Below are 27619 nucleotides of genomic sequence, written 5' to 3'. Positions count from 1 at the left end.
TTGTGCCATTCTTTGGATAACCAAAGAATGTCTCTTTTGTTTATCAATACATGCTCAGCATTTTATGTCTAGAATATCGTAGCCACTTTAGAAGTGGTTGGTGAAGCAACATCTTACTTTAAGGTTTTTGTGCTATTTCCATTCTTTCAGGATACCCAGCATGCGAGCAGCAGACTTGTGCAAATGGAGCCTGCTATAACACTAGTCAGAGGTGTGACGGGAAGGCTGATTGCAGAGATGTCTCTGATGAACTTAACTGCAGTAAGTAATGTGCCAAAGCTAGTTTATACTACCCAGTTATGCACATTTCTTCTCATGTTTGTTTTCAGTGAATTCATGTTGGTCGCTTGAAGTCAGCCATGGTGGAGTATTTACACCATGGAGATTGACAGACGCTACAAGTGAGGGCTTTTATGTTCCTGGAGAACTGGTTATTAAACATTTACCAGCACAGTACTGTGTAGTAAGAATCTCTTTTCAAACTCGAGACAGAATCTTCCTATGAAATTAAATGGCTACAGTGGAACTGAATTTCTGTTTTCTTTCCCTTTTTAACCTTGTGCCCCAGCTCATGGATGCTCCCACTCTGAGTTTCACTGTGGCAGTGGGGAGTGCATTGCTAAAGCCTACGTCTGCGACCATAGCTTTGACTGTGAAGATGGCAGTGATGAACATTCTTGCAGTACGGTGACTTCCTTATACTGAGTTATGCTGTTAGAAGTGTTTTTGTCTTTGGTTTTTTCCCCCTACCAACACGCTACTCTTTTCAAACCAAAAAATCACTATGTCTGATGGCAGTTGAAGCCAGAGTATCATTTAGGACCCACGGCATAAGCCTCAGCAATATTGTTGAGCTCAGGCTTGTTTAACTTCCAAGGATCTGTGTAGACTTGAAGGGTGGCTGATGGACAGTTTGCATTCTTTCCTTATGCTACAAGGTACCAGGTGTATTGTATCATCAGACCCTCGAATTACCCGTATCTCAGAAATGGGTCTGATAACCTACACAGCTGAGTGAGAGAAGGGCTTGAAAAGGGAGTGGAAGTTCTCTAATTGTAATGGTCGTAACTCTCCTCTTTACTTTGAAATTCTTACCACATCAAAATTGGCAAGTCAGAGAAGTTTCAGTGTGGTTGTAGGTGGCTTTTGTTGCCTCCACTTTTTCACTCTGACCCTACTTTTCTTTCCATGATGTTGCCTGCAATGCCGACCACCTCTCTCACTGTTGCCACCTCTGGACTCATTGTATCAGAATATGAAGTCTCCATGAGAGAGCTTTATAAATTCCAAATAAGTTTTGACAGTTTTTTCTTGTGGTCATTTGTATACCAGAATGTAGGATTCTGATTTTCCACACCCATTTTGATGGGTTGGTACCCATGCCTAAGGAGTGGTCAGATATTTTCAGCATCACCCTAATTTTCAATGGGCCCTGCCTGATTTCCTTTTTGGCACCTGGGCTTATTTCAGTGACTACATTGAGAAGAATGCAACATCGTGGAGTGGGTTCCTCAGAATCATTAGGTCCTAGATAGCAATTACCATGCTCGTGGTAAAGTAAGAGGATGCTGGGCATTGGCATGTCTGTCGCATCCTTGTCAGTCTGCATCCCCTGGCCTGTGTCAATCTACGACCTACCGTCTTGTTTTTAATCTTGATGCATCTGAGTTCATGTCCGTACCCAAAGCTGCTGTTAACTCCTCCTCCTCCTCTTCTTTCTCCATCTCTCTCCCTCCTTTTTTTCTTTTTTGTCAAGCAGTTAAGGGACTAAATGGGCATAAAATTTTTAGTTTTCTAGTTTAGGTTCAGTTTGGGCTGCGAAGTGAGCACTTTGATTTTGTCCCCAGTGGTTTGTATCTTTGGAGTGCAGCTGTTGTTTTCTTCCAGGTTCTTATAAAACCTGCTTCGGCAACGAGTTCACGTGCCCCAATGGTTTCTGCATTAATCAAAATTGGGTTTGTGATGGAGAGGCTGACTGTGTAAATAATGCCGATGAAGATGGATGTGGTAAGGAAGGGAAGAGATTCTAATTAGAAAATGTTTTCTTAAAGTGTTTTGCAGAACTTGTTTTTCCTACTTTCCTTGTTAGAAATTATCTATGTGACAAGCAAGTCTCCGGATTGGCTGGGTATAAAGGAAATCAATGGGTGGGGAAGTAAAAGGGGATTCCACTAGCTTTTCCTAAAATGACCTGGAACTCAAATATAGCATAAATTATAATCCCCTCCTTCCTACCATGAAGGCCAAATAAGTAGGACAATCTCTCCCGCGTCTATAGCCCTATCTGAGTTTTTTTCCCTGTAAGACTCTTATTTTAACTAGACTTATCTATATGAAAGAAGTAGGCTGGGGAAGGAGGGAAAACAGGGAAAAATGTGATTTGTCTTAGACCTTATAACCTTAAAAAATGACTTTGAACCTCGGTAACTGTTAGTTTTCATTTGGTTTCCAAATTCTGATTCCAAATGAGTCACTGGCACCCAGTGTTGGAAGAGAAACCACATGGGGAACATGTGAGGTGTAGCTAGGGGTTGGTAGTTGTAGGAGAGGCTGCTCTCCAGGGAGTGAGAAGAAAATTGTCAATGATATTCACCCCCTTCACTCTGCTTTTATCATCAGCAGTACCTTCAAAAGTTTGAAAGCTGCTAACACCCACACTTAAAGCAAGTTACCTGCAGCGTTCTGGTCCCAGGTATAATAAGAATGATGCTTGTTCGGGGAACATCCATTGGTTTCATGTTTCAGTGTTCCAAGAAGCTGTGTTCCTACATTTGGATTATAGTTTTTCTTACACTGTTGACATTTCACTAAAGAAACAAACCAAACCAAACAGCCAAAAACGACACACACACACACATAAGCAAACTTCGGAATCCTGGCATTACTTGATAGCCCTAGTTCTATTATTCATGATTTAATTAACTGAATGTTCTCCTAGGAATTATTATTCATCCAGTTTGTTGGTAATTCAGGCCCATATCTACTTTTTACTCTTACAACCTGGCTGGGAGCTGCCTCCCATGGAAAGAGTGGAACTTAATAATGCCATTTGCCACTCCTTAGAATCTCAATAAAAGGTCAGTTGTAGAGTTAGAAACTATTAGTTTATTGTGAAATGTAGGTCATTTGTAGACTTCTTGCCTACTTGATCTATATCCTCTCTTAACCATGGATTAAAAAAGAGGTGGCTTTGCCTCTCATGTGGCCTATAACTCTTTCTTCCTCTTTTTTTCCCCACAGAAAGCAGAATTAGTCGTACTTATGACTGTTACCCAAATGAATGGGCTTGTCCAAAGTCTGGAAAATGCATCCCCATTACTAAAGTTTGCGATAGGATTTCAGATTGTCCAGAAGGAGAAGATGAAAATAATATCACTGAAGGACGACACTGTGGTGAGTATGCAAATTTATCTGGGCATCTTTCAAGTAAAGGTGCTTCTGTTTTACTATAATAGATTGCCAAATACAGAGAGCATCAGTTGGTGTTTGCAGAATGAACAATCCCAGGACTTAGTAGCGTTATCTAACAAACGTTTGTTATTTCTCACAGTTCTGTGGGTTGGCTACATAGTTCTTCTGGCCTGGACCAGCTCACTCACATCTCAGGATGTTGCAGTAAAAGCACAGGCTAGTCCAGGCTTGTTTGCATGCTGTTGGAAAGGGCAGACCTAGTATAAAAGCTCTTTTAAGTCTCTGATGATGTCATGTTTGCTATGTGTTCTATTGCCCAATGCAAATCACGCCAAGCCCAGCTTCAATAGATTGAAGAAATAGACTCCATCTCTTGACGGGAGGAGCTTAAAAATATATGACTTTTTTCCCCCTTCACCCGGAAAGAATGGTTTTAATGGTAATTGTGATGACTCGAAAGATGTCCTGGAGATTTTATTCCCTGGCTTATACCTATGGAAAAAGTGTCTGGCTATACTCAAAGGAGCTTCTGGTTTCTGGGATACCTACTTTGAGTTAGGTTGGTTGGTTGGTTGGTTGGTTTCTGTGGCTGTAGAGTATTCCTCCACCATCAGCCATCAGCTCTGTGGACAGCTGTCTGTCCTGTAAGAAACTACAATCCATGACACTGACTCCATCAATAGCGCTCTAAATTGTTGAGTAGTTGCCTGGCAGTGGCCATGTAACTGTAACCCCAGAGTTTTTGGGGAGGGTTCCCTGAAAAAAGACACTTTTTAATGACTTCCTTTCTTTCTTCCTTTCTTTCTTCCTTTCTTTCTTCCTTTCTTTCTTCCTTTCTTTCTTTCTTTCTTTCTTTCTTTCTTTCTTTCTTTCTTTCTTTCTTTCTTTCTTTTCTTTCTTTCTTCTTCTTCTTCTTCTTCTTCTTCTTCTTCTTCTTCTTCTTCTTCTTCTTCTTCTTCTTCTTCTTCTTCTTCTTCTTCTTCTTCTTCTTCTTCTTCTTCTTCTTCTTCTTCTTCTTCTTCTTCTTCTTCTTCTTCTTCTTCTTCTTCTTCTTCTCCTTCTCCTTCTCCTTCTCCTTCTCCTTCTCCTTCTCCTTCTCCTTCTCCTTCTCCTTCTCCTTCTCCTTCTCCTTCTCCTTCTCCTCCTCCTCCTCCTCCTCCTCCTCCTCCTCCTCCTCCTCCTCCTCCTCCTCCTCCCCCTCCTCCCCCTCCCCCTCCCCCATCTTCTTCTTCTCTTTCTCCTTCTTCTTCTTTTTTTTTGGCCATTTCATTTGGGAGCCCTTTTAAATACTCCTAGTACAAAAGTTAGAAAATATAAATTAACATCTGAAATTCCACTACTTGAAGCTAGACACAGTTAATTAACTTTTTAGTGTTAAAAGTGAAAAGTTTAGTGTCCAGTCACCTGGAAATTCTTGGGAATTTTCTTCTACTATGTAGACACAAAGATAAACTTATGACCTGATTCTTCCGTAAAGGCACTTATGATGACATTTTCATTATAATTTGCTTGCACTTAGTTATAAGTTTTTCAAAATGTGTGCTAAGCTTTTATTGCATTGTACGGCAGTAAGGCTTGAATGGTGACAGATTTTCTGTGTGCTCCTGCATGCTTACTGAGCTTTTAATTTTGAAAGAATAAGCTCTTACTTCTTGCAAATCAGCCTTGTCCAGAGGTCACCATTCATTTAACAAAATGTTTTTCTCTGTTTAGATGTGAATTTGTGTCCATTCTTGGGCTGTGAGTACCAATGCCACAAATCACCAGATGGAGGGATGTGTTATTGTCCCTCAGGTTTTGTTGTCAACCAAAATAGCACTCGTAACTGTGTCGGTAAGTGACAGGTGGGAGCGCCTGGTCCTTCATCGCAGTGCTTGCATTTCTGGTGGGTGCCATGATCTCTCACATCAAGGAGTTTGTACTCATAGATAGGAGTGTCTGTTAACAAAGTGCAACACAGTCCTCCCAGATAATCTGGACAATATGAAGTTTTAACTCTGAGAAGCTTTTCTGAGGTGCACGAGGCAAAGAGTGGTTCTGTGATGAGTGAGTCAACTAGCTGCATGTATACCTGTCTACTACCTGATGATGGAGGTAGTCTTTTGGTATATTGTGTATTTAGTGTTTTGTGTATTTGGGGACAGAATTGATATGGGGCCAGCCTTATTAAATACACTTGGCCCTCCCTATGCACAAATTCTGCATCCTTGGATTCAATCAACCGAGGATCAAAAAAAAAAAAAAAAAGAAAGAAAGAAAGAAAGAAAGAAAGAAAAAGAAAGCAGAAAGTTCCAAAAAGCAACACTTGAACTTTCTGTGCTTTAAAATATACGGGAGGTTGTGCATAGGTTATATGTAAACACTACGCCATTTTATATAAGGGACTTGACCATCTTTGGATTTTGGTATCCTGGGAGTCCTGGAACCAACACCCCTAGAATACCAAGGGTCAACTGTACTGAAATACTTCCAAGTAGTTGGTAAATAGCTCCTGTCTTAAATCAAGTGCCTTACCCCGCTCCCCTGGCTCTTCCCCAGGATGCTCACAGCTCCCCAGTTCCCAGAAACTGAAGAGTAGTCACCTGACACAACAGAGGATCACCAGGCCCACTGACCGCACTGGCCAGTCAGGGCCCATGCTGTGCTGGTTGTTAATCACATTGATTTCTGAAGCTAATACTAAAGAAGAACAAACTCTATCATGTTATTTCCAGTCAGTGGCTGGCATTGAATCAGACACCAGTGCACCAAATATTTCTGACATCTTTCCTATCTGAATGTTAAGAATGATTTCTCCCACTGGGAAATTTTTTATTTTGTATGAGGCAGCTTTGTATCCTGCTGTGATTAGGATGGGATCTTATGTTGGGAGAATTAGACATGGCTGAGCATCATCAATTTTCAGGTTTTTAGGGTTGGAACAATGAATTTTTAATGCTCTAATTTTTGATATGTGAACAACAGACATATTAGTAGAGTGTGATCACAGAGATTTTTGCTCGTGTTGGGAAAAGGCATCTGGAAGGCAACTGAAACGATTCATTAAAATTAAGTATTTATTTAAGTATATCTGAAAGATAGATGATTCAGAATTTTCCCAGGATATCTGTGTTCTTTTGATATTCCTTAGAAATTTGAGATTGTTCAGGGCTTTCTGGATAAAAACGAACATCGTAAACATATGAAAAGTATATATTTTTGAATAATAATTTCTAAAATATTAGTATGATTTGGCCAAAATAATTGAATTTGGATAACCCTAATGAAGTCAGTCATTCAGTCTTCAGTCTCAGCCCGTGGCTTCCAACTCAGTTATGGCTGATCTTAGTAATTTACTCATAGTCAGAAAAGTTTTTAATGCCTGAAAGACTCTGGTTTACAAATTAAACTCTTGAGAAAGTCTATTCCTCAGTGTTGCTGAGAACTATCTTAATGGGACTTGCTCATTTACCTGTCACATGTCAAGATTTTTGTATTTGGTAAAGCGACCCAACTGAAGTTGTCGTTGTATTGTTCACAGTAGGTAATTTCAGATTTCTAGTATCAGGACTATATCCCAAAGTTTATCCCGATCTGATTGCTCTTCTTCTTTTTTTTTTTTTTTAACTTTATTATAATTTTGTTTGGAGAGGAGAGGTAATTAGGTTTATTTATTTATTTATTTATTTATTTATTTATTTATTTATTTATTTATTGGAGGAGGTACTAGGGATTAAACCCAGGACCTTGTGCGTGCTAAGCATGCGCTCTACCACTTGAACTATATCCTCCCCCGACCTTTTAAAAACAACTTTACTGTGGTATAATTTCTCTACGGTAAATGACATATTTTCACATGTTCAATTTGATGAATTTTGATAGATGTATACACCTATGAAACCACTGCCACAGTCAAGATTGAACCTTGATAGACCATGAAGTCTTTTCAGTAAAAGTGATTTGCTCCTTCAGATTCCCTAGTTCATTCCTGTGATACCCCACAACCTTGTCTCAGTCTTTTTCTTTTTCTCTCCACCCTAGAGCCACATTTTCCAGCGCATTTTCCAACATCTTTTCCAATAGCTAAACCTGTGATGAGCTTTGGATTCTATGTCAGAGGTTCAGGCTACTTCAATTTTTTGTAGCCCTTAAGAAATGAAAAACTTTCATAGCAAGATTTTTATACTTAACCTGTTAATGAATGTAATACAAAAGCTTGCAATATTATGCTGTACACAAGATAATTTCAGGATTCATAGAACACATTCAGTTCACATCACACTGGAAGTAGTATGGTCTGATACTGGGGCACTAATTTGAAGTTCCACGAACTTCATTCAGTACCTTTATGATGTGCCTAGGACTTTAGTACAGACAACCTCATTTGGATATGACCTCAGAAGTCTACAATTGAGGGCTTTTGTGAATGTGAGGCCCCCTGCCACCTGCAGAGACTATTTCTGTGACCTGTTCTATCCTTCAAGAATGTATATTTGCCTCTGAGTTTTGAAGCTGGATTAACATTTATTTCACATTTATGTCAATGAAGACTATATTGTAAAGAGAACTCATTAGTTTCAGTACATGACCTTATGAAACCAGTTACATTTGTTTCAGCGGAGCTCTTAGGGGAATTGTTTAGGTTTACTCTTCCAAGCATTTCAATTCAACAAATCCTCTTTGTATGGCTGTAATCCTCTGCCAGGCTGACTCACCACAGAGGCTTCAGGTGTTGGAAACCTATGCAACATCTATCATCTTAGACATGGCTCCCCAGTGAATGCCTCAGTGGTAATCAAGAGTTAGATGGAATCATCCTGACACGAAATCTGGTGTCTTTCTACCACTCATCTGCTCCTGGTAGTCTTGACCTGGCTGTGGAGCCGCTGAAGCACTTTACCGGGGTTATTGTTTCTGATTAACAGGACATACTGTTTGTTGATGGAATGACATCTTGATGCGGAGTTGGGGCAGGAAGGTCATTCAGCATGGTAGGATTTCACACAGGCAGATGGGTCAGAGGGTGTCCAAGGGGGTCTAAACTAAAAAGAGTCTTTTGAATTACTTTCAAAGCAGTGTTGATTGGTAGGAGGGGACAAAGACTAAGAAGAATAAAAAGGAAAGTAGATAAAGGTAACAGGCTGGGAAGAAGTGTTGTAAAGCAGTGTTTTAGAGTTTTATGCAGTTTCCACTGCCTTTTCTACTCATGAAAAGCCTCAAATCTACTTTTCATTTTTCTCGTCTTCACTTTGGCTGATGGTAGATATTAATTAGCCCTCATTTTTCTTCATAATGGCGAATATAATCTTATTCAGTCATTAAAAGTGACAATGAGTTTATACACTCTTTCAAACCTTTAAAGTACTTATAGCCCAGGAGATAGGAGAGACATTTGCACCTAAGAATTCCTAGTTATGTCTTCCCCACTCCCTTTTTGACATGAGAACTCCTACTCCTAGGGTGACTCCAGACATAGTGTCACAGTGTCTTGCATTTACAGTGAGGTCATGACATTCTGGGATTTGGAGGGTGAATGTCCTGTACTTTCATTCCTACCGAAGCGAAGCCTCAAGTGGTGCTTTCTCAGGGCTGAGGCGAGGGCACAGAAGAGATAGATCAAACGTGGACCTTTTATTTATAGCCACTCTGTCATGTCCAAATTGGATTAGTTTTTTCCTTTGTCGCAGTCCTTGGAATGAAAGCTATGCTGGCCATATTGTTCTACTTGGTCTGGAGGGAAGATGGGAGCCATTATCTTGATACCAGGATTTTCCTGGGCCTTCCTGTTGGGGAGTCACAAGGTGGTGGGCCATCCAGCAGGCGTGCTAGAACTCAGTGCACAGTTCTGCAGATGTAATCAGTCCCTAGAAATCTGGATAACTCTAGACCTGAGGAATTATACTTTACTGGAGAATTTCCTGGAGCCCTAGGGAATGAGGACCCTGTAGCCTGTGGAGACCATCCTGCAAGGGAAGGGAGCAGGGTGAAGGAGGGTGAAGAGTGGACATGAACTTGGAGAGTCAAATGAAATATTTAGTCTACCAAGGATAGGATAATTTATCTGTCCCTTAAACTTCATAATCTTTAAGAGAGACACTTTTTATCTTATGTGGTTCTTCTCTCTGCCCATATTGTATTGTTTATTAAGTCAATTATATTAAAAGTCTTTATATTACAAGACTGGGACTACCGTAGCACTGAACAGAGTCTTGTGTAATGGATTTTCAATAAACACTTATTAAATGAATGAATAATAAGTCAATGAATAAGAGAATTTATTTTTCATGTCTTGAAAATGACTTTAATTTTGTTTATGATTTTTTGACATCAGAGGAAAGGCAACTAGGTAAACAGACCTTTCCAAATACTTCATTGCAGGCACAGATTTGTCTTATCAAGGGATTGGATATAAGGCAGGTCTTATTTTTATCTGAAGTAGCACTGTACAGTACAACTTCCTGCAGTGCAGTAGAACTTACTGCAGTAATGGAAATGTTCTGTATGTGTACCCACCAATGTACTCACTAATCATAAGTGGCTATCGAGCAGTTGAAATGTGGCAAGTGTGACTGAGAAATTGAATTATTAATTTTATTTTATTTTAGTTAATCTAAATATAAACTTAATAAGCCACAGAGAGCTAGTGGCTGCCATATAAAGCACAATTTTAAAGGATTACATTTACACCAAAATTCAGATATTTTGTAAGCCAATATTAATAAATGAAATTCAATACCAAAGTATTGTGAATTCAAGCAGTGTTGTACATCCCCTGCAAAGTTATCCTTTATGTAGATTTTTAAAAAATCTTCGGTTTTCTATAGTATGAAGATGCCTATTTTTCCCCCCTAGAGGGGCATCCCCATATTCCTGTATAACTTGTCCAAGATTTTTTTCAGAGAGTGCTCAAGAAGTGCTGTTAGCCACGATGACAAATGTTGATTTCCCATGTGGCAGATTTTGATGATTGCCAGATGTGGGGAGTTTGTGACCAGATATGTGAAGATCGAATTGGCCATCACCGGTGCCACTGTGTGGAGGGGTATACCTTGGAGCACGAGCGGCGTTGCAAAGCTGATACTTCGTGTGAGTAGTTAAAGGACATGTGTTTCTGAGCGGTCAGCTTTGGACTAATATCCTCATTCCATAGCAGACGACAAAAGAAATATCGGCATTGATGTAGATGGCGGGTTTTTATCATCACAAATCAGGAGTGGCCCCTGCTGTCAGAAGACTGGGTCAACATATACTTTGGTTATTAGGGACCAATTTGTGAATTAATAGGTTGTTTTTTTTTTTTAAATTATCGATTGCTTGTTCACTTTGTGCCTCTCCCATGTTTAATTGTGGGATAGATTTTATACATATATTTGACCTACTTTTAATTGATTTACTGACCACAAGATGACAAGTATCAATAAGCATTGCTTATGCAAAATTTAGCGATGATTCAAAGTGGACCTGCTAAATTTAGATTACAATTTGTGAAAATGCCCTCATCCTGAGAGTACTGTGGTAGAGAAAAGTTATGGAGAAAGTCTGTTAAAAAAAATTGGGCCTCCCAAAGCATTTTTGCCACTATGGATTTCTGGGTAATAAGATTTCAACTTTACTCTTTAAAAAAAAACTTTTTCACACCTATTTGAAGTGACTTTGTTGGCTTTCTGAAACTTATCTACCCGCCTGGTCTATGATTGGACTATTTTCTAGTTGTTTTTATGTAGAAATACCTGATTTGCTGTGGACTAACTTTCAGATATGGCGGATTTTTAAGAGTTACTTTTATTTATTTTAGAACAGATATATTCATATATTCAAAAATTTTACATTGTAAGAAGATACATAATAAAATATATCCCCTTTCTCTGTGCCCTCTGTCTAGTTTCCCACTTCTCCTATGGATAATCACTATTTAATTCAATTCTCAAGATTGTTAAATGTGTAAGTCAGAATATAAAATCTAGATATTTAATCCTATTTTTACATATGTGGTAGTAAACTGTACATACAGTTCTGCATCTTGTTAATGTTGCATACTATATTTTCGAGAGCTTTCCGTATCAACACAGAGAGCTGTTTTTCATTTTTTGTTTGTTTCTATAGTGGCATAATGTTCCATTTTGGGGGTGTACCTAATTTATTTAACTATTCCCCTACTTATGGATTTTCACATTATTTCTTACCCTATATTGCAAATGAGACTTCAGTGAATAACCTTATTCATTTTGTATTCTCGGAAGTATGTGATTATAGCAGATTTAGATCCACCGTTGCCATTTTTCACAGAGTGGTTTTCCCCATTAATCCTTGTATTTCATAGAATAATGTGTTCTGCATTTTGCACAATCTGAAGTTGCACCTGGGGTAAGCTGCCCATACTATCAAGGATTCTCAATAATACCTGATGTATTGGACTCAGTGTCACTGGACTAGCAATCAGGACACTTGAGTTCTTGGCAGATTCTGTTCCTAACATGTGGTGATTTTGAACACTTCATTAAGCATCTTTTGCCTCAGTTTGCCCATTTGTAAAATGGGTAGAATGACACATATGTCTGCCTCAAGTTTTAAAGCCAGGTAAGAAAATATAGTTGTAAGTTGCTTCATCATCTTTGTTCACTTGAAGGAATGATAATGCCTTCCTTTTTCCCACTTAGCTGGTGAGGCCATGGTTATCTTCTCCAACGGTCGGGATTTGCTAATGGGTAATATTCATGGAAGTGCCTTTCAGATCCTGGTAGAGTCTCAAAATCGTGGATCGGCTGTGGGTGTGGATTTTCACTATGCACTACAGAGAATCTTTTGGACTGACACTGTGCAAAATAAGGTAAATAGAAATTTCTCTAGTATAGCTTGCGAGCTGATAGAACCCCAAGCACAAAGTGTTGATAGTTTTTCATTTTGGGGGGAGTAAAGGGGAAAGTACCATTGTTTTCTAACAAAAAAGTCCCTTGAGATATTTTATGTCAATCAGCACCTTTTACAGCTATACTGTTACATGTGACCTATTAAACAAAGGAGTCTACTATATGGTTTAGCCTTGAGCAACTTTTAATTTTATTTGAAATGGAGTCCAAAAGCCTAATTAAAAGAAATAGTAGACATTCTTTCAAAACTGGGAAGGTATTTGGTAGTAATTTTTGAAACTTGATCATTTAAAATGTAAAAAGTACTCTGCTTTCCTGGATGATAAAAATCAGATTTTACCTGCATCTTCTAAATGGAACCGTAATTGAAGACTGGGTAACAAATATTGACAGTATTTTGTTTAGCAGCCAAAATTTCATTATGCTCTCTTATTTGCGAAGTGTGATGGATCTGATTTCAGCTTTGAGTAATGCAATGGAGATTTTTAAAACATAAATTTTAAAGACTCCTAAAGAGTTATGGAATTTCATTTCTTCCTCTTACATTTCCTTGTACCATTGATAAAAGTCTAATTCAGCTAACTAATAACTTGCATAAACTTTCTAAAAATCTTTAGATTACTAGCAGATCTGATTTAATTACAGCTAAAAACTGAAAATTGAAATCAAAACTACCACCACCTCCTCCGCCAAAAAATTCACATAGAATTAAACTTTTGCTAACTACCAAGAATTAGAAATCCAGGCTTTTTTTTTTAAACCCAATTTGAAAAGTATTTGCCTTACATACTTTTAAAGAAACTCCCTCTCACCAGGCCCCCCAGTAACCCTCATGTAAAATAGCAAGTCTCCAGTGAATTCTTTTTTTTTTTTTTTTCAGTCCGAATGACTGATTTGTACACCAAAGATCAGTACCTGGGATGAAGTATAGGAAAACTGCTCACGTTAGTTATGCTTAAGAAGTGTAATAATTTTGGTTTTTCTTTCAGGTTTTTTCAGCTAGCATTAATGGTTTAGATATCCAAGAAGTTCTCAATGTTTCTATTGAGGACCCAGAGAATCTGGCTGTGGACTGGGTAAACAATAAACTTTATGTTGTGGAGACCAACATCAACCGCATAGACATGGTAGACTTGGATGGAAGCCAGCGGGTTACCCTTATAACTGAAAATTTGGGGCGTCCTAGAGGGATTGCCCTGGACCCAACTGTTGGGTAAGTGATATGAAAACATACTGATTCTAGCATTTTTTGGAGTTTTATTTCTCCCCCATACACAAAATATCCATTGGAATAACTGAAGGTTAATCCTGATTTTTTTTAGGCTCTGTACTCTAGAATCCATATTTATTTCATGTCTCTATTCATAGAAGCTTTAAAGGAGTTGGCTAAATAACATCCCATTTGAAGACATGTAATCTAAGCACACCTACTGGTGTACTAAAAATATGTGATGTTTTGGGGTACAAATTTTATTCTTAGTGTTTGTCACATATTCCTGGCTGAAAGACTGGACCCTGTGTTCTAACTCAATCTAATACTATTGTCACAACTAAACCATTATTAAAGATGATCACTGACATAAATTCATTGTAAGGTTTTTTGGTGGTGGTGGTTGTTTTTTTAACAGAAGGAATAGAACTATCCCTTTTAGTGATTTCTTTTTAGAAACTGAGGTTAAGATGTCAACGTTAATGCCAACTGTGTGCGAATCAGCCCAGCAAGACTGATGATGCTTACGTGTCTCCAGGTGTAAATAAAAATTTTCCTGATTTGCACATTTGAGAACAGTTATGGGAGACTAGCTTTCTCCCAGACTTTTCACAGTTGGGTCTTAAGAGCCTTGGATGGACTTGAGGCTACTTAAGTGTTGGTAAATGGTGATTATTCATTTCTACTTCATGATATCAGTTGTCCTTCCTTGAAAATGATGCATATGTTCTCTAGACTATGCCTTCCGTAAAGGAAGGAAATGGCTTGATAGCCTTTTTACAGCCTTTTGCTGGCTGTGAAAAAAAGAAATGAAAGATGGAGCCTGGGAACAGGGGAGAAAGTTAAGAAGTTAAGAAGGTAGATACGAATTTTTTTTTGCCTGCCAGTTAGTCCGTTTAAATGGTTGCACTTTGGAATTGTTGATAATCCTGATTGGCCCTCAGAATCTCTGATTTTTAGTACTTTTTAATTTCTGTATTGTTTTAAAGCCCCATGGTTTTCTAACTAGCTGCAGGAAATTTCCATTGATCCAAACACACAATCTCAAAAAATATTTTCTAGGTAAACTTGTAAAATACCTGACTCTTTCTTTCAACTTTTATTTTTCTTTTGTAGTTATTTATTTTTCTCAGATTGGCAGAGCCTTTCTGGGGCACCTAAGATAGAACGGGCTTTCATGGATGGCTCCAACCGGAAAGACTTGGTAAACAGAAAGCTGGGATGGCCTGGTGGGATAACCCTGGATATATTATCAAATCGTGTTTACTGGGTTGATTCCCGGTTTGATTACATTGAGACTGTAACTTATGATGGACTTCAAAGGTAAGAAGTATTTTTTTTATAACTTTATAAGTCTGGGGGAAAGTACATAAAATTTATGGAGAGGGATACTGAAGGACTAGACTCAAACTATTGGTCTGTTGGTTGACATTCTAACTGGAATGGTCTTTGCGTTGACATTTACATGATGTGACCGGCTCTGAGTTTTAACTTGTGTTCTATAATGACACTCATTAAATATTGCCTAGAGCATTTGTTCTGTTCTTTGATATCTCTTCTCCACACCCTCCTTCACTCCCAGAAGCAGCACATGGTTTTCATTAACTCCCGAGTCCATTTGTTTCTCTGGGTCCCTTATTGTTTGTTTCCAAAGATCACTTTATTGTTTAGCTTTCTAAATTTCCCCCAATAAATAAATAAATTTTATTATTTATTTAGCATTATCTGGTGGGAATTAATTGGATTTCACACTGCTCGTAATATATTTCAAATTTTAAAGGAAATTCTGACTTTTTACCTGATATACTTCAAAGATATTTAAACAATATTTGAATGTAAACTGTGGCATACTTTTTTCCTTTATCTTCTTGGTCTGATTAGGGCTTACTATAAATTAATTACATTATTAACTGTTTTAGATCTTTTTTGGTATTTTCAAAAACTGGTGAAAACATGGTCTTGAAATTTTGAAAAATTACTCTAGACAATTTGATTTTTCCAAATGACTTAATTTTATTATTTTCTTGATGAAAGGAATATTATAGTTGGTTTCTCCTTTCTATTTTGTAAGTATGGTATGAGTTTGCCACTGGATTTTATATTCTTAGAACAATCTCTACTTGGTTAAATGAAGTGATTGAATATTAAGGTTGTGACTTCTTGTCACTGAAACTGGTTCCCATAGTGAGAATATGAATTAATTTGATGAAAAAAGTAATCATATAAGTCATAAAAACAATCAAGAAATTGATAAATTTTTTTCTCTTTCATGGGTGTTTTGCTGTTTGATAGTCTAAATATTTTTTGCTAAGGTTAAAGTAAAACATAAAAGATAAAAAATAATGGAGTTTCAGGAATAGTCAAGTGGTTTGCTGGCTGTGAAGGAACATTGAGGAAATATCAAAACTCATGAGTACAGCCAAAATCATAAAGTCATTGCTTCTTGCTTTGCCAGCAGGTGGCATTCAGGTTTCTGGAATTTGCCAACTGATAAAGAAAACCACGAATTTTAATGTGCCATGTCACTATTGAGTGTTTCAAAGTTTGCACTGACTCTCCACTGTGGATTTGTTTCTTTTGCCTTCTGTGTGATTCCCAGTGTCAGTGTCTTTAAGTCTGTTTTTAGAGCTCTGTTGTGCTTTTTAGTCCTCTGGGGCTGTGAAGATTTTTTCTCTGAGGCCTTTCGGCAAAAGAAAAACAAATAGGAGTTTTCTTTCACAAACCATCCTCCACCTCACTTTATGTGGCCTCAGTGAATTACTGTTTATGTAGATGCATCATGGCGGGCAGTGTTGATTTCCTCCTCTTGCCAAGCACCTCGTACTAATGTTATCTTCCATTTCAGCATCTCTGAGCACTCTGCCTCCACTACAAATATGATCAGCTGATAGTTTCATCAAGCAGAGGCAGAACAGTGGTAGCCCTGCTTTTTGCTCTCCCTAGAGTAACATCAGGAATAGGTCTGTGTGTTTGCTGTGGGTTGAATCCTCCCATTCACTGTCCTGCTCCCTAATGGCTGAGCAGTGGTCCGTGGTGTGGTATGAAGTGGATGTTGAAGGCATCTTCTACCAGATTCCTAACCCCTTATTACACTCTTTCCCCTATGGATTTCAAAATGATATTTCACATCTTAGCCCTTTTATATGTGGGGCAACCTTAAAAGATCAAAGAGCAGGTGAGAAAGTAGTAATTTTTAAAAAATGTAGGATAAGCTAGGACGGGGACAGGAATTTAAGTGCCAAGGCTCTTTTCCAAGAGACACGTGAAAAGCCTTCTATCAGAGGTAGATGAAATATACCTGCATCTTAAAATGTGTTTTGTCTATATAGTCTATATTTGTACCAATACATTTTTTTTTAGCTTTTTAGGCATTTACTTGGACTAATTTCACTATTAATCAAAATATTGTATGGTATATGTTTTTCATAACAGGAAGACAGTAGTTCATGGAGGCTCAAACATTCCTCATCCCTTTGGAATAAGCTTGTTTGAAGATACTGTGTTCTTTACTGACTGGACAAAGATGGCTGTAATGAAGGCAAACAAGTTCACAGACTCCAACCCACAAATATACTTCCAGTCTTCCCTGAGGCCTTTTGGAGTGACTGTTTACCATTCCTTAAGGCAGCCCTATGGTATGCCCCAGAACAGTTGAAAACCCTGCTTGGTACTGGCCTTGGTAGAAAGATTTTCTCAAAGCTCTCATGAGATTTGGGTGGCATCCTTAGATATATGATGGGTTATCTAGAGAGTTAAACCCTCTGAAATTGGCTTTGCAGATCATGGACATTCTGGAGAAACTGATGTATTTCAGAGTTAAAATGCCAAACCTACAGGGAACTACCTGGCACCTGCAATGTACCACATCCTGTCTGCAGGCTGGGTAAAGAGCAGCAAACAAACCAAACTAAAATACCCATTCTTATGCTATTGGGAGAAACGTCCCAATTCAACCCTCTACTATGACAGTCGAGGAAGCTGAGGCCCAGAAGAAGATGATGCCATACTTAAGCGGTCATTTTAGGCAGCATCAGAGCTATTTTCTTCCTTCTCTGTTGTATATGTATGCCGCCTGTTATTTGGTTTGCATTGGCTCTGCCATAGGACAGCTGGGTTTGGTATCTCTCAGGTTGATCACTTATCAAAAAAAAGAAATATTTTGATTCAGACACTGTATTGTTTGTTTTAAGGTTTTAAATTGACATGACTGGACTGCATAGAGCTCTTTTCTGTATTTGCTCATGCATCAAAGAAAAGAAGCAATAAACTAGACTATGTTGGAGGAAAGCTTAATATCATATCAGTGAACAGTAATCAGAAAAAGACAGATTTCACTTTAAAACTCTAGTAAGTGATGGTGTTAGCTTTGGGATGGAAAAACACTATAAAGTAATTAGGTAGATTGGGAAAAAAAAAACCCAACCAACCAACCAACCACCAGAACTGATAGACTCAGATGGCTTATCCTTCCATGTAGTCACCCTACGTAAACGAATACTTTTAATAGAAAATATATACTGTAACTGAAAACAGATTGGAAAATACTTATTTGGAATAATCAGTTCATGAGCTACTAAATTCACATCTGCCCTTGACCAAAAATATTACCCAGTTTTATCATGCAAATTATTTCTGTTATTTGCCTCAGAATGACACCTGCCTGTGTTTCTCCAAATTAATTTAACCGAGAAGGTAAAGAGACTATATTAAAGGCTAGGAAGACAGTTTTAAAAGCAGACGTTTTTAGTTATGATAGCCTTGTGTACAGTGAGCTTCCTGAGGTCCCTGCCTTGAGAGTGGTTCTGGGGAGTCTAAACTGGTTTGTGTTTCAGACATGTAGGGTTTTGGAATCAGATCTGGATTTGAATTCTAGTTTAGCTGTTTAACTGCTGAATAATCTTGGGCAAGTTGCTTAGCCTTTTGGAGCTTTAGTTTCCTTTTCTGTAAAATTGGGATAATAGTGTTTACCTCTAAAGAGTCATTGATTGTAAGTTGTCTTACAAAATAAGCATCCAGTGAGTTATAGTTATTTATTATATACAAATAGTAAAAACGACACTAGAGTTGTTTGGGGGTATAGTTAGTTTTTTAATCACTGAGGCTGGGAGATCCAGTCTGGTATGGTTATTGGGGGAAAAAGAACACCCAAAGTTATCTAGTTGCGGAAACCCTGTTTTTTGCCACCACCAGTTTGAGAGTAGATGCGAGAGCAAAATGAAATTGGGAGCAGCTAGATGTAGGTGTATTCAGTAGCAACCAGTAGTGATGTCCCCAAGGAGTTTGAAACCCATTTCACCCACAGGGCTCAAAATGGCTTCATATGCCTGGGAGAATTATGCATTTCTAATTGAAATTTAACCATGTGCATTTTTTCCTCCAGCTGTCAGTCCATGTGGAAATAACAATGGGGGCTGTCAACACATCTGTGCCCTCAGCCACAGAACAGATAGTGGGGGTTTGGGTTACCGCTGCAAGTGCAGGTTCGGCTACATTCTGGATACGGACGAACGCAACTGTGTTGGTAAGAAATCAGTTTTGGACAGTCTTTCTGACAGTCAGTACAGGGGTATGTGTTGCTCTTGGACTGGGCCAGCTCCCTGTCTTCACTTCTTTACAGCAAATAAGCTTTTGGTAGCTCCCAGGGCGATTTCCTTGGTAGGAACCATTCCCTTTCTACAAAGAGCTGTCTTTGAAGATGTAGATTTCTGTCTTTTGTCTCCTTCCTGAAATCTTTGTTTCCTTTTTAAACTATGCTCTTGAAATTCCCTAAGATATTATCTTGAGTTCTTTTCTCTATCATGTACATACTTTTCTCACTTCCGATGTTAGCATTAATTTTAATGGGAAGCACTTCCAGTCACTCTTATTGACCTCTCCTAACTCAATGCTTTTGCCTCTTTGAGTCGGGTAATCACATCTTGACCCTCCCTGGCTTTATAGCTGTATTCTAAAGTAAACTCCTGAATGTTGAGGTGGCTCATTTCTTTATCTAGTTTTTACTCATCAGTTCAGATTTCTCTTTATATTTGCTTCTATGCTCTGGGTTCCATTCTTCCTGTCCTCCTCTGTGGTCACCTACCCACCTACCCATCTAGTCATAATTAAATTGCCTGGGCCTCAGCTGCTTATGAAATGCATTCCTACAATATTTGTTTCTCTTACTTTCCCTTTGACAACTCTACTTTTTAATGACTTTGGCAAATTCTTACTCCCTAGATGGTGCTGCTTCTGGCTTAGGATGTAAATTCTCTTATTTTAACTCAGACAAATTTGTTAATCTTGCTAGTGATCCTAGATTCTGATAAAATTTGCCCTCATTAAAAACAAACAAACAAACATGTGTTTCTAACTATTATACTGACATTATATTGTATAACAATTTTACTTTTAAACTCCTCCTGCAGTTTTTATCTTTGTGCAGTTTTTATCTTTGTCTTGGGTATACCTCCTTAATCACTCTCTTTTTGATTTCCTGACATGCTATCACTGTCTCCTTCTTTGATTTTACACATTACTCTTTCTTTCCTATTTCCTCCATTCGCTAACTCCCCTTCTTCCTTTCTTCCTTTATTTCTTTCTAAACAATTTACTTGGTTTAGCTGTTAATCTTCTCTTTTACTGATCTTAATTCCCCCCAAACTGCAGTAGGATTCTTGGTATAGATCTCTATACAAAAGTTAATCTAACTCAAGAATTTTGGTGGAATTACTATGTAGTTAATACTGCTTTAGAAATTAAGCATATGGACACCATCTTTTATATAAATAAATCTTAAGGGTAAAATTTTCAGGGAGAAGTACAATTGTAATACTTGCATTGCCTTCATAATTGCTTATGTTTTCCTCCCATTACTTCTAACTATGTTGTTTACAGGTTTATTTGTTTATTTCAAAATTATGTTTGAGAATTAGAAAATGTGCTTTATGGGTGTATAATTAATTTCTCTGGAATTTGGAGATGGCAAGAACCATGCTGTGGCTGACTACGTTGTGTTCTTCTTTCTGCAGCTGCTAAGCAGTTTCTCTTCTTTTCATCTGATGTGGCTGTTCGTGGCATCCCGCTTACCGTGTCTAACCAGGCAGATGTCATCCTTCCAGTGACAGGAAGTCCTTCTGTCTTTGTTGGGATTGATTTCGATGCCCAGGAGGGTGCCATCTTTTTTTCAGATACATCAAAAGACCTGATTTCTAAACAAAAGCTCGATGGCACAGGTGAGAATGGGCTTAAACATTTTTTTTTTTTTGCATATCTGTTTTGTCTGTTTTCAACAGTAATACTCATAACTTGCTCAATAAAACTTTGCATTCACTTTTTTGTTTGGAGGGGGCAGTAATTAGGTTTATCTACCTACTTATTTTTTAAGTGGAGGTACTGGGGATTGAACCCAGGACCTCATGCATGCTGAGCACACACTCAAACACTGAGCTATAACCTCCTGCATTCACTTCTTATGTGGGATCTTTTACTAAGCTTACTAAATACTTTTAGACTGGGAAAAGAAATCTATTTCTTTTCTTATGAATTAAGTCCAAGCAAATACTCTTCCTTTATTTTCAAAATAAGGTATAAATGAGGGTGCATTTTTAAACAAACATTGACATAATTGGACAATTACAAATATTAATATTGACAAATTTTAATGTAAAAGGAGTTGACGCTCCATAAAATGAGTGTTGAATGTATGAACACTATTCAGTTGCTTTATGGACTAGAGGCTGTTCCCCATATTCAAGCAGCCAAACTGAGCTAATGAAATGACCTCTTTTTAGGGAGGCTGCACTACCTAAATGATGGGCTTGGAATAATCATATATATATTTAAAAGACATGAATTTTATATATAAATATGGATTTTTAAAAATTTAATGAATTCTGTTAAAAAATCTTCATAATCCTCACAGAAAGATATAGTCAGTCACACCTTACCATTGGGTACATCATTGGATGATGGCTCGTTCCAGTTCTTTGATTTTACTACCCACTAATTGGTCAAAACCTGCAGTTTGGGGGAAAAAAATGGTAACCAGTATAACACGCAGTTAAGAGGGCCAGCTCAGGAGCTAGTCTGCCTAGTTTTGCTTCCTGGCTTCTCACATTTCCTAGTTGTGTGATCTTGGATGTTACTTAATTTCATTATACCTCAGTTTCTAAAATCTGTGAAATAGGAAGAATAATACAGGTACTAGATAGCTCATAAAGTTGTAGAGAGAATTTTAGGCTAATACATGTAAAACACCTAGAATCATGCCTGGAAAATAGTAAATATTTAGTAAGTGTTAGCCATTACTGTAGCTGTTATCAATGAAAAGCCGTATTACTCTGCTCCACCCTGCCCTCAACTCAAAACTGCTTGCTAGAGGTAATTGCTTATGATTCTCATACCTGTTTGTTCTATTATTTGTCTCTATGTTTCTAACTACTTTGCTTACAATGTTACTGAGTCCAAGCTTGTACTGCTCACTGCATGACAGGCCAGTAAATCAAGATGAGTTGTTGGGACAAGGAATAACGACCTCATTGGGAAAGCCAGCAGACAGAGAAGATAGTGGACTACTGTCCTAAAGGATTATTTTACCAATCCTTATTATCAGAATTCAGGCTCCTTTTACACTAAAAAGGGGAAGGAGTGTGGTTGGTTGTTGCAAACTCCTAGGTGCCAGAATCCTTTGTTTTTGGAGCTGTCCGGGTAGGTCTGGTCACAATGTTCCTATAAACTTTCAACAAGGTAAGTGTTATTCTCTGTCCCGCAACTTTTTATCTCTATATGAATGGAAAAGTCTCAAGGTCAGAGCCTTGAGAATGGGCTATCTTGTATATTCCAGGCTATAGGCAACATTCTTTTACAAAAGGTGCAGAGCCAGCAAGACTCAGCACAGGAAACAGAGCACAAGGTTAGAGATAAACAAATAGATTCAATATGGAGTCAGATTTATTCTTTGTTACAATACTATGTCTTGATTTGTTACTTTAGACTTTTGCTTCCTTATTATAGATGGGGATTTAGCTCTCTTACATACTCTTCCACCACCTTCCCTCCCTGCACTCTCCCTAAAACACTAGATTGTAATTTTTGTTCACTGCTAAATCAAGTAGTATTTTGTGGTGACATTTTTTGAACAAATTTTGAGTTTTTTCCTGAAGTTGATAATTGCTCCATCTTCATTTGCTTAGTTTTCAATATAACTATCATGTATTTCCCCTCAGTGTTCCAACAGATTTGTCAAATGCTGTCTATCAAGTACAAACAACTTATGATTTTTCCCCCTCTGGAGTCTTCTATGTTCTGTTCAGGTGGATCTGTACACAGCTCTTATTTTCCCTCTGCCACTTTCCTATGCTGAATCTCCTGTTTCTGGCAAGCATTTGTTTCTCTTTCCAGATTTATTTCCTTATTTTGCCAAAACACATTATATATTAGCTTCTTAAGTGGAATGAGTAGGATGGTATATATTTTGCATTGCTGAATGTCTGAAAGTTTTGTATTTTTTATTGAGTTATAGTCAGTTTACAATGTTGTGTCAATTTCCAGTGAAGAGCACAATTTTTCAGTTATACATGAACATACTTACATTCATGGTCGCGTTCTTTTTTGCTGTGAGCTACCACAAGATCTTATATATATTTCCCTGTGCTATGCAGTATAATCTGGTTTATCTATTCTACATATGCCTGTCAGTATCTACAAAAGACTGAAAGTTGTTTCACCCTCCAATTTGCTTATTTGGCTGGATATAGTGTGAAAGCAATTGTATCTCAGAAATTTGAAGACATTGGTGCTTTCTCTATTCTAGTACCCAGTGTTGAGAAGTCCTACTCCATCCGGAGTAGTGTTTATGTGTATATGCCCTTTTGAGGAGGTAGTAATCATTGTTTTATTTTTGTTCCTTTCTGAAAACTTTTAGAATCTTTTTGTTATCACTTTCATCTTGAGATTTATGTCCTATTCTGGGAATTTTCTTACCTCTGCCTTTTCTCTTCTAGAATGTTAGATCAATCATCTATTTTTTTTTTTCTTTCCTAGTTTTCATCTCTATCCTTTTGTTCTACTTTCTGTGAGGTGTTTTTTGTTTTGTTTTGTTTTGCATGTTAGTTTTAGCCTTTCTATTGGATTTTTAATTTCATGTATAATATTTTCAACATGGAGGAGTGCCTTCTTGTTCTCTGATTACTTCTTTTATCAAGTAAAACCTGTTCTTGCTTCATAAATTCAATCTTTTCTTAGTTTATGAAGATATTAATTACATTTAAAAAATAGATCTTCCTCTTTCCATTTTCTTTGGGTTCCTTTTTCCTTTTAATTTGTTTTCAACTTTCTTTTCCATGAAGGAAACTTTCTTCACATTTTTTCAACCCTTGTTTGATATTAAGAGCAAAGCTATAAAAAGCTGACCAGGAGGCTGTAGGCATGGATGGGCCTCATCAGCTGGTGATAAGGCAGCCTTTTTGCTGGGGAGCTTCCAAATGTCAGTATTAGAAAATCCTTTCTGGAGATAGTCAGTTTCTCCCTAGTAGATATATCCATTCTCCCTGCTGGGGAGAGGAGGAAGAGGGAAAATCTGGGATCTGGGAGTAGTACAGAGGACAGGGAGCTGAGGCTCGTTCAGTTCAGTGTTCACATAATCCCCCTGTACTCACTTCTGTGTTCACCCCAGCATCTTGCTGTGCAGTGTGTCTTCAGCCCACAGCCTCTCTGCTTCAGTTACTCCAGAGAAGAAAATCTCTTGTCTGTTAGAGGAGGTAGATGAAGAGGAGTGGCATAGATGCTCAGGGTCTGGGAGGGACCTCTGGGTCTAATTGCTCCTGATAACAACTTTTAAATTGGCCCCTTAGTGTTCATCTCTGCCTTTTTCAAAGCCTGGTGCGTCTGAGTGCAAATATGCTGAGGTTTCTGCGTGTGGGTATTGAATCTCCCCTCTGCTGGTAGCCGCTCCTTTCCCTTGGTGACTTACCACTTCTCCAGTCTCTCTTTCTTCCAAACTTTGTGGAAATTGTTCATCTGCTGTTCTTTTATTGTCCTTATTAAAAGGAATTTGGAAGGAAGAGGAGATAAACATAGTGGTCAGTCTGGTATTTTGAACTGGAATGTGTCTTTTCTGAGGACTAGAATTAGGTCTACTGAGCCTCAGGCAGGCTAAGTCTCCTGTAGATGCCTCCGCAGGCCAGCTTCCTTCTACTTTGACAAATGGAATTCTCATCATTTTTTTTTCAATCAATTTCAAGATCACATGCTGAGCAAGTTTCCTTTTAAAATACTCATAGTTAGTGATTAAACTCCTTATGCTCTGGTGAGGGAGATATTTCATTGCTCTGTTTTTTGAGTGAGAAGATCAAGTGTCAGTGAGTTTACATGCAAAAACTGAATTGTCAGAAATCAAATTGAAATCAAGATTGGCTGAATGAAGCCCTCAGGGAACTTGCTCCAACAATTCTCCCTTCTCTTCTCTAACTTCTCTTTTTCTGACTTTCCATCAGATATGCTCAAGTCTCTCCTACCCTAAAAAACCTTCAACTCACCCTCTACACCATGTTCCTCTCTAGTTGCAGCCACCTCTCCTCAACTGCATGGACTAGTACCTTAAAAGATTGATCTACACCTGTCCTTACTTCCACATTTCTCACCTCCCTGCAATCTGTACACTTAATTCCTGGAAACCCCTCACCCCAGTCACCTCTAGTCTCTTTGTTATAAAAATTTTCAGTCCTTATCTTCGGCACGTTAGTCATCTTCTTAAAATGCCTTTTCCCCAGGACAACATACTCCTGGATTTCCTTCTACTTCTTAGCCATTCTTTCTAGTACTCCTTAGCCATCTTTTCTGCTTTGCCAGTCCTATACATAAGTGTGATTCTAGTGTGCAACATTGGTTCTCTTTTCTTATTCTGCGTCTTCTGCATAACTGTGCACGTTCCATGTCTTTGGTTACCATCCATGTCATAATTATATTATAAGTCAGTGCAGGGAGACTAATGATAGGTCATTTTCTGAATCTTTTTCCTCCTAACCTGGGGAATGAAGGAAAGGTCAAGGAAGGCTTCTTGCTGGTGGCGATAAAGTCTTTTATCCAAGCTCTCTCTGAAGTTCAGACTCATAGCACCAATTGCCCTTTAGATAGCTCACCCAGATAACCTGCAACCACCTCAGAACTGAATGTTTAAATGTTCACCTTATTCTGCTTCTCCAGACCTCCTGCCTTAGGGGAGGAGCACGACCACTCACCTCTTCCTTCCCCACCCGCCACCTCCCAAAATCTGGTGGTCATCTGAACTTCTCCCTTTCTTTTAGCCTCTATCGTTAACTCATTAATCTCCAGCCATGCTCCAGAATGTGTGGAATTCAGTCTCTCCCTCCCACTTCCAAGTCTTTGCTCTCCAACAGCCCCCCATCCGCCACTGCCTTTGGGAAACCTCTCCACGCCTCTGCTTTGCTGTGTGCTCCACACAGATGGAGTCTGTGCTCACATACCCTCGCGTGCACTCCTCTATCACAATACCCATTACTCTTATTATTTTTTTCCATCTTGGCCTAATTGCCTCCCCTCCACCTCGCCCTCTTCTTTATAGATACCTTGACGACAGTGTCCCTGTTCCCTTCAAGATGCTTCTCTTTTCTATGACTCAGTTTCCTCATCTGCAAAATAGGGTTAATAATAATTCCTACTGTTGAGCTGTTTTTAGGATGGATGAGTTCACCTAAAGTACCCGGGCCAGTTCTGGGTGCAGAGTAAGTGCTCAGTATAAACTATGATTATTGACACTATGAGCAATATTATGTTTCCTACATGTTTATCATGGTGTCTAACACACAGAGCTTTCTTTTTTTATAATTTGCTAAATAAATGAATGGAAAAAGCACTAGGATTGTTTTTCTTACTTCAAAATAAAAAGATGTGATTGTTTACTCTTATTCACATTTTCTTTAATCAAAAAAGAAAAAAGAGGGCAAAAGCCATAAAAAAATTCACAAAGAAGAAAGTGACCTCTTTTTTCCCTGTACCTAGTTCTGATTTCCTTTCTGGTTGCTGGTCTTTTCCAAACTTGGCAACTTTGTGGCTATGACAGACTGTTGATGAGAAGGTTGGGCCGTAATACCTCACAGATACCCCCAGTCGTACCTGGCGGTGTCAGCTTATCAGCGCTGTCTGTGGGTGGTGGTTGTGAGTATGTGAACTCAGGTATCTTTTCTTCAGATGTTCTGCACTGAGAAATTTTTTTCTGGGAGGTGGAACAAGGGAGTAAATCCCGGCCAGATCACTCCTGGTTCTATTTATCAGAATCATATCTATTCTTTGAGATCCAAACTTTTGGGAATGGAAAGATTTTAGGTTTATCTCTTGTGATTGCTGTGCAGTTTACAGTTTTATTTTAAAAATAATTGCTGAAATAGTCTCTAATTCTCACACAAAGTTTAAACATGCAGTGGTAGGAAAATATATGTCATATAAGATATGCTGACTTTAAACCATGCCCATGTTTTTATTTACAGGAAGAGAAGTTATCACAGCTAACAGGGTGCCAAGTGTTGAAAGTCTGAGTTTTGACTGGATTTCAAAGAATCTCTATTGGACAGATGCTTCTTATAGGAGTGTCAGTGTCATAAAGCTAGCTGATAAATCGAGACGCACAATCATCCAGAATTTAAATAACCCACGATCAATCGTAGTTCATCCTATTGCTGGGTAAGTGTGTTCATGTTTTCCTAAGAGCTTGAAACTATGTGTCTTTTATAGTCATTGAAAAGTGATGTCATAGGGATTTGGCAAATTCAGTAAAGACAAGATTGAACTATGTAAGTTGAAATCACCTTTTGTTGTATCCCTTTAGTATATGCTGAAGTGATCATTTTATCTCCTTCATCAGACTTTCTCCTAAATTTTGGCTTTCCCAGCCTTCACAGAAGTGTGAATTTTTTTCATAGTTGTAGAGGACCAAACAATGTGATACAGATTCAGTTGGAGAAGGAATGAATATGTAGCAGAATTATCAGGAAAGGCTCAAATTCTTTCTCTGCTTTTAATGTGCTGCTATAAAGCTTACCAAAACTTACTTAATCATACAATAGTTTTCAGAATAAAAAGCCTTTCAGACCGCAAAGTTTCATGTTTAACCATTCCATTATTGGTAGTGTCAGACAAGAAAAGACAGAACAGTTCAGAC

The 27619-nt window shown here is 38.2% G+C and overlaps 1 protein-coding gene across 1 annotated transcript in view; it reads left to right on the top strand.

Moving 5' to 3' along the window:
• LRP2 (LDL receptor related protein 2) overlaps positions 1 to 27619 on the top strand; it is a 181774-nt gene that overhangs the window by 53102 nt on the left and 101053 nt on the right. The window contains exons 5-17 of the mRNA XM_010971430.3: positions 151 to 261; positions 569 to 682; positions 1888 to 2007; positions 3241 to 3393; positions 5125 to 5244; positions 10348 to 10476; positions 12048 to 12217; positions 13247 to 13470; positions 14584 to 14790; positions 16900 to 17102; positions 18848 to 18988; positions 20475 to 20678; positions 26949 to 27141. Of these exons, the coding sequence (XP_010969732.2) occupies positions 151 to 261; positions 569 to 682; positions 1888 to 2007; positions 3241 to 3393; positions 5125 to 5244; positions 10348 to 10476; positions 12048 to 12217; positions 13247 to 13470; positions 14584 to 14790; positions 16900 to 17102; positions 18848 to 18988; positions 20475 to 20678; positions 26949 to 27141 (2089 nt within the window). The remainder of the gene's footprint in view (positions 1 to 150; positions 262 to 568; positions 683 to 1887; positions 2008 to 3240; positions 3394 to 5124; positions 5245 to 10347; positions 10477 to 12047; positions 12218 to 13246; positions 13471 to 14583; positions 14791 to 16899; positions 17103 to 18847; positions 18989 to 20474; positions 20679 to 26948; positions 27142 to 27619) is intronic.

This window comes from Camelus bactrianus, chromosome 5 (assembly GCF_048773025.1).
Source record: "Camelus bactrianus isolate YW-2024 breed Bactrian camel chromosome 5, ASM4877302v1, whole genome shotgun sequence".
Taxonomy (NCBI): domain Eukaryota; kingdom Metazoa; phylum Chordata; class Mammalia; order Artiodactyla; family Camelidae; genus Camelus; species Camelus bactrianus.
This window is presented reverse-complemented; position numbering and strand designations above follow the sequence as displayed.